The sequence below is a fragment of the Amphiura filiformis genome, unplaced genomic scaffold, assembly GCF_039555335.1.
Source record: "Amphiura filiformis unplaced genomic scaffold, Afil_fr2py scaffold_62, whole genome shotgun sequence".
In the NCBI taxonomy this organism is placed as follows: domain Eukaryota; kingdom Metazoa; phylum Echinodermata; class Ophiuroidea; order Amphilepidida; family Amphiuridae; genus Amphiura; species Amphiura filiformis.
Genome location: NW_027305526.1, coordinates 344111 through 357628, shown reverse-complemented (window position 1 = coordinate 357628; position 13518 = coordinate 344111). Strand labels below are relative to the sequence as shown.

Here is a 13518-nt window from a genome sequence, read left to right as displayed (position 1 = left end):
CTGACTTGTTATTCAAGGTTGGAAACCAGAGAAATACTGCTACTCAAAAAAAAAAAAAAAATGCCAATTTTTTTTTACAAATTTGGAAAAAGTTTTACATTTTAATTACTTTTGTTTCTATTGAACAGCTAGCAATGCATACTAATTCAATGTGTCCCTGACTGTTCAATAGAAGCAAAGGTAATCAAAATGTACAAGTTCATCCAACTTTGTAAAAAAAAAAAAATTTTTTTTTTTTTTTTTTTTTTTTTTCTCTGGTTTCCAACCTTAAATAACAAGTCAGTTTGGGCCTATAACTTCTTTTCTGGCCAAAAATATTTTTGAAAACTAAAAAAAAAAAAAAAAAAAAAAAAAAAATTTTTGTCGACATGATTTTTTGATGTCGACATGTCGGCATACGTGCCGACGTCGACATTATGTCGACATAAGGCATGTCGACCACATCACTAGTGGCGTTATATTTGATATGTTTTGTGGCCGCACACAGTCATTGTCATGTTACCGCAATGTTTGTTATTGTCACGTTACGGCAATGTTTGTTCCTATGCAGCAATGTGAATCAATGCAGTGCAATGGTTCACTGCAGTGCAGTACAACCCAGTACATCGCATTGTGTACACATTTTAATGTGATGCAATAAAGCACAGTGGCAATCGTTGCCTCACACTGCAGATACAATGAAATGAAGTTTGATGGTTATAGATCTTGGGGGTTCACTTGGGATATTATGTGATACGCATGCTTATCACAAAAAACATTGAAAAATTTTTTTTGACCTGCTGGCAACGACAACGTCTTAAAGAAAAGGGGTACTTTTTGTAATCTTCAACATTTAGGGTTGTAATTTCAACCCGTCTTCAATGTTATGGGTAACTTATTGGCAGAGTGTTCATCATCTGATTTCCTGGTCCAATTTAGGCCTAAACTAAAACAAAGAAAATCAATCAATGTAGGCCTAGTACCAGTGTATTCTCTTTATTAGTAGCCTACTCATATTAAAGCCATATTATAACATTCACTGAATTTTTAAAATTCCATTTTTTACATGATTAAATTGTACTTTATTAAACCAATATACCCTGCAAAAATCAAGACTCTAGGTGCTGTAGTTTTGTCAAAATCCGAGATTTTGAATAAAACGCCGAATCGGGCGCTTTATTATTACGATGGAATTATTAGTCAAACGCATACACGATGTTCATAACACACAGTACGTACACGGCGTGCGGGACGGTGATATACACAACAAAGAGTCGTACCACAACATGACCGACATGTGCGCTGGTAGTAAATTCCAATTTTCTTTGGTTTGCCGTAGTTGTTCGGCTCAAAAATAAAAGGGGATATATCTGACAGTAAAAGCTAACATTTTAAATAAAAGGGATATATCTGACAGTAAAAGCTAACATTTTATGGCAAAGAAATGCTAATCTATTTTGTTTGAAAATGTTATAATATGGCTTTAAGTGAGAAACTGGTCATTACCCATTACACCATTTAGGGGTACGTTTTAGTGTCTTACGCCGTTTAGGGGGTAAAATTTCTAATATTTTACGCCGATAAGGGGTGAAAATTGCTACCCCTGAATACGCCATTTGGGGTTGAATTTTGAGATGTTGTGACAAGCATGGGTACCACTTTAGTATGTGAGTGAACCCCCCAGTTACAGATTAGGGTTGAGATCACAGTGATTGGCATGCTTTTCTAGATTAATTTTTTGAAACTTAATGTGTACTTTAACCATATAGATGATAACCTGATGTTTTGTATATGTATATAATTATGACTTTGTATATAGAAAATCTAACTTTTATATTGTAAAATATCATGTGTTATTTATGTTATATTAGGAGCACTTTGAGATAATATTGGGCTGTTCCAGTTTAAATCCATAAACCCCCTGTGGAAGACATATCTTCATCTTTCACAGAGGGAGTGCAAATTTCAAAAGGGGTTACTGAATGGGTGACTCAATTTGAAATCTACACCCCTGTGGGAGTTTTAAGGTTATGTTTTCTATGAGGGAGTGTGAATTTGAAATGGGGTTACCTGAATGGGTGACTCAATTTGAAATCTACACCCCCTGTGGGAGTTTTAAGCTCATGTTTTCCACAGGGGGTGTATGGATGTAAACTGGAATAGCATACTGAACTCTTGTCAAGATACCAACTTCTCCCATTAATAATCCTGAACCTATAATGTGTTGTAATGGGTGACAGTATTTTGTTTTTGAAGTAATAAAGGGTGATGCAGTGTCCTCTAGACAAAAAAGTGACATTGTCATTGGTTATTGTGGAAAATTGTGCTCTATGGTCTCTCATTGTGATTATGATGGCATAAGCAAATTTATTCAAGATTTATAATAGTTAACCCCATGAGAACTACCTGCCGATAGGTCAAAAAAAAGTTTTCATTATCAATTGGACCAATCGGCAACATTGTTAGAATAATTTCACCGCGCAAAAAAATTGGGGCGAATTATTTTCAAAGCTCAATTCAAACTTTATTTTGAGTACGCCGTTTGAACAAAACTTCAGAACACTTCACTAATAAATAATCAAGGATTCCCTGTGTTTGTTAAATTTGTGAAAATTCACACATTTATTTTTAAATGTTACATAAAAAAGATTATGAAAATTTTATTAAATTTCTGTAAAATGGTGTTATTTTATTACACAAACCAATATGCCATTATTACAAAAGAGAGTCTCATTTACAAAGACTTACAACTTGGAAGACCAGTAACGGGCTTGGCTTAAGCATTTTGCTTGAGCCTGGTCCCATCATTTATGACACAAATTATCAATAAAAGAGAATTTTTATGAACCATCACAGTGAAACACATCAGTTGTTGGAAATCACCATTTTAAAGAATATAAGCAAATTATGGATAAAGAAATTGACCAGTAATTTGTACTATTAATACTTGTGACCCATCACATCAAAACCAATCACTTGGCTTCAGAAATGAAAATGGAGATTTAAACACTAGGATAAACTGCTGTTTTTTAGCTTTAAAATGACACCTTACTTGTTGAAATCAGATACAGTAAAAAAGTTTTTTAGGCAAAACAAGCTCAAATTTCTTTTTATTTTTTTATTTTATTTTTCACATCTTCTTTCATTGTTATCTGAAAATGAAGGCAGCCATGAAGTGGTTGGTTTTGATATGATGGGTCACATTTGTCTCATACAAGGGTGTGAGAATTCCTCTTTTCAGCCGATTTCCTCATAACATTGTTTTTGTTAGGCCTAATTATAATAGTACACAAGGCCTATCAGTAAGTTAGACTATACCTTCTCAATGTCTGACAATTAGGTGCTCCCGCTTTTTGGTTTCAAATAAAAATAGAAAACAAGAAGTGGAATACTTGTGTTGGAATATATCTCAAAATTCACTCTTCCACTTGAAACCCTTACACCTCCCATGGAAGATATGACCTTAATCTCCCACACAGGGGGTTTAGATTTCAAATGGAGTCCATTTGAAATTCACACTTCCTGTGTGGGACATGTCATCCATTATTCGCGGTAGAAGTGATGTAATAATCGGATTAACTACCAAAGCAATATGAAGTGAATACAATTTTTGAATATATTGCACTGCACTACAAGCAGGTTGCTCTCATCACCTGTGTCTGTCTGTAATCATAGATTGAATACAATACCACTATTTTCAAAGATATTAATCTTGCAGGTGCGAGTGATCAGCATGATATTAATATTCTATAGAATTACAATCCAGGTTTTTTTAACATACTATGGTTCAATGCATAGGTACCGCGTGAACATTGTAGTGCAGGGCGATATATTCAAAATTGTGTTCATCTATTGCTATGGTAGTTAATCTGATTAATTACGTCACTTCTACGGCGAATAGGGGGTTTATGGATTTCAACTGAAATAGCCTAACTGATTTTCCTGTCACCTGACTTATAATTGTTGTTAAGGTCACATATTGTTTTTCAAATAACCACTTGCCCATTGTAATATTTGTTGTTACTAAGGCATACTTGTAATGTAAGGGATTAATCACAATCTCATACATATTATGAAATAAATATGTTATGTTCATGATGAACATAATATTTATTAAACTTTGTCAAAAAAAACCTGATGTGTGATATTTCTTTATTTCAACAGTTACCATAGGGTATTAAATAAAAGGCACTATATTTAATGCCCACATGATCCATGAGCGCCGCCATACCAAGACCACCAAGTGATCAGTAGATGTGCTACAATGCTAAGAGATAGGAATTTTTCAGACAAATATCATCAAAATTGCTGAAAATTTAATGTGCAACTTCATTAAAAATCTGTTTTTTAGTATGTTTTCAAGAACTAAATTTTGAAAGTTTTGGTCGACGGAAAAAAAAGTTCTTGACAGAAACTCTTACAATAATACTACGAAGTCTGATGACTGAAAACATTCATCAACTTCTCTTTGTAATCAACAGAGAGATGCGTGAAAGGGAAAAGGCGATGAAGAAGAAACAATTTCCCCTTTTTCTATCAAGTTGTTGTAATCCGTTGCTGCTGCTTGCTTGCTGCTAATACTGCTTTAAATCACATTTTCTTGGTACTGAAAAGTCGACACCTGTATGATCCGGAGTGATTTTATTCCATTGCATTGTTAGTAATTGAGCACAACAGCATACAAAGCCATTACAACAAACTCTGATTTAATTTACTTAAGTGATATATGTGACCCGGCAGCACAAACGAGCCGTAAATTCCCTAAATTGTATTCTGAGTTATGGTGTAAAATGTGTACGAAGGTCGTATTCATCGGTCACTTAAGCTGGCGCGACATCCGTCTTATTTTGAAAGTCACAACACCAATCAATAATCCTATTATTGAAGTGGATAATAAGCTTCTACCTTAGATGGCTATAGAACTTTTAATAGCTCTGGTCTTTGTTTGCTTTTGCTAAATCCTTTTCAAGTGGTGGGTTATTTGTATAGGTATGCATAACCAACAATTAACAATGAGAGAACACTTCTTAAACCTCGTTGACTTGGGGATGATTTGAAATGACCGCCAATTATGACTGTTTGATATTTATTGCCGGCAATGTTGAAAAAGAGACACACATAGAAACGAAAAAAGCTATAATTTTGTTGAAGGCGCAAAGTTTAACTAACCATAACTCCGCTTCTGGATATCGTTTGAAGTCAAATGATATACCATTTTTAAGTTTATGATGTTTATTTTTTTAAACACGAAATAAAACAAAATTGTCCGGGGGAGGAATTTACGGCTCATTCGCCGTGGACGGTCACATATCGTCACCTTACTGCGATAATTGTTGAGTTTTATGTATCACATGCATTTTGATGATTGATGAAAATAAAATATGAATGAAAAAAAAATAATAATAATACTACGAAGTTGCAAAAAATGATAAATTTGCTAGAAAATGTGGACATGCATCCCGCGTTTCCAATTGAAATACACAGGAAGACCCCCGCTGTACCAAAGGTCACTTTTCCAGACATCCTGTCTAGAGTAGACGCTGTAATATATGCGCCCATGTGGTCACATGGGCATTAAATTAAGTGCCTTTATTTAAATGCCCTATTAAGGTTAGCCGAGAGTTTTTCATGCGCTTGATTTCAGAGGGGCGTAAGTTCATAACAGAAACAGCCATGCAGAAAATGCACAAGCGTACCGGGATGTAGGCCTACTTATAATAGAATATCGATCCACGGTCAAGACATGAAAAGGCTATGAAACTTGGCTTAGCTCGTGCCGATGCCCGGAGCTCGTGTGTCGGGGGTCATGAGGCGGCATGCGGGGGCACAAGCCGTTTGCAATTTTCATAAGCATTTTATAAATTTTAAAATTGATTTGGGGCACTTCGTCAAGCTACGCCCTGGAAAATTGGTTGATTTTGAATTTATAGCCTTGATAAATCAATTCTGCTATTCCCCTGATTACAATGTAATAGGGTACAACAATAACATCAACAACAATATCAAAAAGCAATTATTTGCAAATCGAATTTGGGAAGAATATTCAACAAGACAGACTTAGCAGGCCTACAAATTTCTGAATTATATAAAGTGAAAAACAATCAATCACGATTCACTGCAGTCAGCAAATCAATCAAATAAAACTAAAAAGAAAGGAGCAAGAAAGAATAAAGAAATAGTGAAAAAGAGAAAGAAAGAGAGAGAAAGAAAGAGAGAGAGAGAGAGAGAAAGAAAAAGAACGAAAAAAGAAAGAAAGAAAGAAAGAAAAAAAAAAGAAAGGAAAAAAGAAAAGGAGAAAGAAAAGAGGAAAGAAAGGAAGTAAAAATGAGAAAAGAGAAAAAAGGAAAATTCAGCCACACGGGACTCGAACCAACAAAAATGTTTCATAACAGATCCCCAGTCCAACGCTCTATCCACTCGGCCATACATCAGCTTACGCAATTGCTTGTTCCCAAGCGGATATATAACTATAATTGGATGCAATTACGTGATTACAATCGCGTCCGCACAATGGCTCTTAGAATAAACACGCATGTCGGCGCTGAAATTTTGAACGAACTGATGGAGGAAAACCCTCGTTTTTTGCAATACAAGCTTCAATTTGGAGTGAAAATCAAATGGGATAGCAATTGGCAGAATGTTGAGAAATAATGTAGGTATTCAGATGTCTGAATTAACGTCCCGTAATCCAGATATCGATAATGTAACAAAACAGTGTTTTGTGGTACAAGATTCTCGAAAATTGTTCCCAAAAACGGGCTAATAAAATTTAATCGGTACTGTATTTTGTTCTTCCCCATGGCAACATTATTTCTTTGGTCGATTTGTAGTACAATACAAAAAAAGAGAAAATAATCACTCGGCGTGGTTTTATACGGAGCGAACATTTGAAAAAATTTTTGATCTTTTGAACATGGTGCGTAAAAATGATTTAAACGAAGGATTTTCAAACGGATTCTAAAAATTTGTATAAACACACAAAAACAATGTAAAGATACATCCATGCACCAACATTTGACTCACTGCGATATTTGATTGCTGAGAAAACGCGGTTTTAGAGAACAACTTTATACGTCTTTTATACGTTTTTTATACGTTTCTTCGTGTAACCTTAAGAGGACTGTTCAAGGAAAAACAGGTTTGGACCAAAAAAAAAGTTTGTCTCTCAAACTTGTGACCATTCGCTGATCGCATGGTCATATCAAAACGAGATTCTACCCGCAAAGTGCATTGTGTGTGTATGCCTGTCAAACATGTGCTTTAATAGTTTGGCATGCTTTGCAAAAGCCTTCTGGTACATTGCTAGAAAAGCGTGAGAAACAAAAATGCAGTTTTTGCGCATGCGTTTGCCGGGAGGACCTTGTTTTGGTAGCAAGATGGTGGATCCGTGCAAAGGGTGAATAGCTATGTGAAATCAATTTTGCCGCATAGCTCTACACGATAAGCCGATTTGTGGCCATTTTTTTTAATTGCTAGGGAAAAAATGAAACTGCAGACTTTTGCAGATTGTATTAGAGACAAACTTTTTGTTTGGCCTTCAGGGATCTGGAATGAGCATTTTGAGCGTTTTGACAGTATTTTTGTGGGACATGAGAGCACATCAGACATATCGAATTGCATTCTGAATATATATGAAGAATGTCTTTCTGATATCAAATAATTTTCATTATTTGAAATTCACGATATAATACAAATTTTATGACAAATTATAAAAAAAATTGATATTTTTCACATTTTTGATATATAACAGTCCTTGAAGTAAATTTTGTAGATCTAATGATATATTCTTAAAGTGTATGTAGCTGGGAGGAAAATTTTGAAAATTTTGACCTTTCATATTGAAGATATAGATTTTTTTTTTTTTTTTTACCTAATTTTTTGTTTTGGGTTAAAAACTCCATTCAATACTAAAAGTCAGAATTTTAAATTGATCATCGGCTTTTCATCCCACCTACATACACTTTAAGTGCATATCATTAGATTTATAAAGTTTACTTGAGTACTATTAAATATCAAAAATATAAATTTTAATCATTTGCCATAAAATGTGTATTACATTGCCAATTTCAAAAATCAAAATTATTTGATATCAGGATATTCTTCGTATTCAGAATGCAATTCAATGTCTGATGTGCTCTAATGTCTCACAAAAAATAGAATACTGTCCAAACACTCACACCCCATCCCTTAAACAATGTGAATTGACAAATTTCTGAAGGAGTAGGAGTTCAACTTCAAAAATTTATCTAGATTAGGGGATTAATGAAAAGTTACGGAATGCAAAACATGCACTTTCAAATATTACATAATGTATTGTGGTTCTTGAGATATGTGTCGTGTATGAAGATTTTTCTTTTCTACACGCTTTACATCATAACTCAAGAACCACAAGACCTACATAAATGTAACTGATAATTCTTCGTCGAGCCCGCTTCAAAATAATCGCAACAATTTTTGCCAGAGGTCATTACTATTCACAGGATATCAGGATTCACAACAGCTAACTACTGTGACACACCTTAAGGGATGGGGTATGAACGTTTCGACAGTATTTATTGTGGGACATTAGAGCACATCAGACATATCAAATTGCATCCTTCTGATTATCAAATAATTTTGATTTTTTGAAATTGCAATGTAATACACATTTTATGGCAAATGATTAAAATTGATATTTTGATATTTAACAGTACTCAAGTAAACTTTATAAATCTGATGATTTATACTGAAAGTGTATGTAGGTGGGATGATGGGGTTTCGTATTGAAGAAATGGATTTTTTTCACCAAAACACCAAAAAAATGTAATACACATTTTGTGGCAAATGATTAAAAATTGATATTTTTGATATTTAACAGTATACTCGAAGTAAACTTTATAAATCTGATGATTTATACTGAAAGTGTATGTAGGTGGGATGATGGGGTTTCAGTATTGAAGATATGGATTTTTTCACCAAAACACCAAAAAAAACAAGGTCTTTTTGGGAAAAAAATCTGTATCTTCAATATGAAAGGTCAAAATTTTCAATTGATCGTCGGCTTTTTCTTCCAGCTACATACACTTTAAGAATATGTCATTAGATTTATTACATTTATTTTGAGGACTGTTATATATCAAAAATGTGAAAATTGTAATAATTTGTCATAAGATTTGTATTATATTGTGGGATAATTTTGATTTTTTGAAATTCGCAATGTAATACACATTTTATGGCAAATGATTAAAAATTGATATTTTTGATATTTAACAGTACTCAAGTAAACTTTATAAATCTGATGATTTATACTGAAAGTGTATGTAGGTGGGATGATGGGGTTTCGTATTGAAGATATGGATTTTTTTCACCAAAACACCAAAAAATGTAATACACATTTTGTGGCAAATGATTAAAAATTGATATTTTTGATATTTAACAGTATACTCGAAGTAAACTTTATAAATCTGATGATTTATACTGAAAGTGTATGTAGGTGGGATGATGGGGTTTCGTATTGAAGATATGGATTTTTTTCACCAAAACACCAAAAAAACAAGGTCTTTTTGGGAAAAAAATCTGTATCTTCAATATGAAAGGTCAAAATTTTCAATTGATCGTCGGCTTTTCCTCCCAGCTACATACACTTTAAGAATATGTCATTAGATTTATTACATTTACTTTGAGGACTGTTATATATTAAAAATGTGAAAATTGTAATAATTTGTCATAAGATTTGTATTATATTGTGAATTAAAAAAAAAGAAAATTATTTGATATCAGAAATACATTCTTTGTATTCAGAATGCAATTCGATATGTCTGATATGCTCTCATGTCCCACAAAAAATACTGTCGAAACGCTCATTCCAGATCCCTTAAATTTTAAAGCAGTTAAGCTTTCATACATATTTTGAAAGGAATCAGGAAAGGAAGTGATCCTGCCCAGGAATCAAACCGGGGACCTTGGGTTTGTAAGACATATTTCCAGCCCAGCCCCCCCCGAGATACACTTTTCTCATGCATGATGAGTAAAACACAAACATGGCCCAGTTCTCACAGTGTAATTCAATGGTGTGTAGTTTTCCCCTTCATGTGTGACATTGCAACAAAATTAGTGTATTCATGCTGATCTCGAACTGCTGCATAAACTTTTTGCTCCATTATTTTCGATAATTTCTACGGATTTAATCGTTTTTATCAAGAATATTTTGCTGTTGATGCTTCGTAAGTACATCTGGTATACCAAAGTGAACTCAATCGCTAAAATTTTTAAACTGTTCCGTGTTATTTTGACATTTTTCATTCTTCGAACTTGTACGTTCATCAATGTTATTATATTCAGTACGTTCATCAATGCTATTGATATACATTGAGTTTTACTATACTAGCTACGCTACATGTTTACTGTTGTATAGTACTTAATTGTCTTCATTTTATAACTATTCTCGTATTGATCAAGAAATCAGAGGCTGCAGAGCTGGCAAACACAAAAAGCGGTTAATAAAAACTTGCATAAAGAACAGAATCCCAAAATGCACCGCTTCATCATCAGTAAATAAGAACAATCTTATTAGCATTCCGCTTAAAGGAGGATTTCGTGATCCTAGCATCCTCTTTTTATGACATTTTTCAGTAGATATCCACGAAAAAAGCTTATTTCCAAAATTTCAGTTGATTCCGATTTTGCGTTTGCGAGTTATGCATGATTATGTGTATTACACTGCTCCATAGACAATGTGTTGTAATTTCGTTCTGGTGCACCAGAACGAAATTCAAATTTAGCGATATTTTTGCTAAACGAATTAATCTGCAAGAAATATTTGGTACATAAACATTATGTAGCCAGAGGTATCCAGTGGTGTAAAAATCTCAACTTTTTTTGGGAAAGTGGGGGGATGAGGCTGTGGATCACGAAATGCCCCTTTAATAGAGATAGTGCCCATAATGCGCCAAATATTTTTCCTTTTGCGGTATGGAATGCTCGCTCCATGAAAGCAAAAAAGAAATCTAGTGCTATTTGTGATTTTATTATCCATCATCATGTCGATGTGTTAGCCACTACAGAAACTTGGCTTACCGGGACTGTTCGAGATAATCGTGCAATCGCTGATATCCAGAATACTCTTCCACATTTTGTCATCCATCACAAGCATCGTCTCAATTCAAGAGGTGGCGGGGTTGCTGTGATCGATTCATAAAGGGTATTAATGTTGACTTCAACACCACCGGTGATTTTAGTACATTTGAGTACTTGGACTTGAACGTAACTTCTCAGTCATCTTCGTTCCGTTTAATCGTCCTGTACAGACCACCACCAAATCGCATAAACAAGTTCACTTTCTCCGCTTTTCAAGATGAATTTTCTTCTCTGCTAGAAACCTGTACTGCATCCTCGTCAAGGATTCTGCTGGCTGGAGATTTCAATATTCACGTGGACACTCCTGATGATCGAGAATCGTCTGTTTTTCTAAACATTTTGGAGTCCTACAATTTACTTCAGCATGTCTCTGGTCCAACCTATTCTAAGGGAAATCACACCTTGGATCTTCTAATATCTTACAAGGATGATGACCTTGTCACTTCGACATCAATTCATGATGATCTTCCTTCATTTCATTCTGCGGTCAAATGTCTGATTAACATCTCCCGTCCGCCGCCGACAAGGAAGATGATACGTGGCCGCAAATTGCGCAACGTTGATATTGTGTTATTCCACAAAGATGTCATGGAATCTTCCTTACTCTGTGATCCTGCTAGTGATCTGGATTCTTTGACTGAGCAATACACTGATGTTCTGAGTGAAATCATCGACGTCCATGCCCCTGTTGTGGAGCGAAACGTTATTCTTTGCCCTCACGCTCCCTGGTATGATGATGCGCTACGGGCAGCCAAACAGGAGAAGCGCCGTCGCGAGAGAAAATACAAACGCACTGGGCTGTCTGTTCACCAAGATCTCTACAAGGAACAATGCGTCAACTATAGAAACATGCTCAATGAATCTAAGTCATCTTTTCACCGGAAGGAGATAGAACGTGCGGATCATAAAGATCTTTTTTGTGTAGTGGACAAGCTCTCGAAGCCTAAATCTGACACCATCTTTCCATCCCATACGAACAAAGGTGACCTTGCCAAGCGGTTTGCGGACTTCTTTCACCAAAAGATCAATGCACTTCGAGAACGCCTTGATTCGTCGCCGGTATCGATGCTTCTTGATGACCTCTTTGCTCCCTGTACCAGCACTTTCTCAAATTTTGATCATGTATCTGAGGAAGACTTGCAGAAGATCATTCGTTCATCGTCCATAACATCTTGTCAGCTGGACCCTTTACCCACGTGCACCTTTAAGGAGTGCATTGAGCCAATCTTACCTGTGCTTACCAGCATTGTGAACAAGTCCCTATCATCTGGAAAGTTCCCGGCGTCTCTCAAGCATGCCCACGTGATACCTCTTCTCAAGAAAGTGAATCTGGATGTAGACAATCTAGCTAACTTCCGTCCCATTTGAATTTAGCGTACCTCGGCAAGTTAATTGAAGCGTGCTGCAGTTGCTCAGTTGCAGACCTACCTAGCTGAACACGATCTCTATACTAGGGCACAGTCTGCATACTGCCCCCACCATAGCACCGAATCTGCCACTCTTTGCGTCATGAACGACATTTTGTGTGCTCTGGATGTTCGTCATGAGGCCCTGTTAGTCCTTCTGGATTTTTCATCCGCGTTTGATACCATTGATCATGCCATCCTTCTGAAACATCTTTCATCGCGGTACGGTATCACGGGAACAGCATTGGACTGGTTCATCTCGTACTTAGACGGCCGCACGCAGTCTGTCAACATCTCAAATGATTTGTTGGAGAAGGTTCCCCTTAAATGGGGAGTTCCTCAAGGCTCTGTAGCGGGCCCTCTTATTTTCATTTACAGTGCTCCTCTTCAGGACATCATTAACAGCCATGGTATCAACACTATCGTTTATGCAGACGACACGCAACTCTACCTCACATTCCCTCCAGAGGATAGAGATACAGCAGTCTCCAGAATTGAGAAATGTATCCAGGATGTGAAATTGTGGGCCATCGAAAATAAACTTTTTCTCAATGATGCTAAAACCGAAGTTCTTCATTTCAGATCACGTTTTTCAAATACATCATCCCCATCTCCTACTGTTACAATTGGTGGTTCAGAGATCAAAGCGTCATGGTGCGTTCGCAATCTTGGTGTCCATTTCGACGACGAGCAAAGGTGCTCTCACAGTAATTCTTCGTATCGGCCAAATTCGCAATTTTTTAGATGATACAACATGTGCGCGTCTGGTTCACACTTTTGTTACATCGCGTTTGGATTCATGCAATTCTGCCCTGTATGGTCTTCCTTGTTCCGATATCAACAAGCTTTAACGAGTCCAGAATACGGCTGCCAGACTTGTCGCACGCGTATCTCATCACAAACATCTTTCTTCAGTTCTTCATTCCCTTCACTGACTCCCGGTCAAACAGCGTACAGCTTATAAGATCCTTCTTCTCACCTATAAAGCGATCAACGACCTTGCTCCACGCTACATATC

General features: G+C 35.8%; 1 protein-coding gene across 1 annotated transcript; it reads left to right on the top strand.

Moving 5' to 3' along the window:
• The first annotated feature begins 12603 nt into the window (after positions 1 to 12603).
• On the top strand, positions 12604 to 13248 carry LOC140144537 (uncharacterized). Its single transcript, XM_072166358.1, has one exon. It carries the CDS (start codon positions 12604 to 12606, stop codon positions 13246 to 13248), a length of 645 nt encoding a protein of 214 aa, XP_072022459.1.
• The last annotated feature ends 270 nt before the right edge of the window (positions 13249 to 13518 follow it).

Bases quoted from the DNA above. Each gene is read 5' to 3' on its own strand.
- LOC140144537 (XM_072166358.1), top strand. From the start codon at position 12,604: ATGAACGACATTTTGTGTGCTCTGGATGTTCGTCATGAGGCCCTGTTA.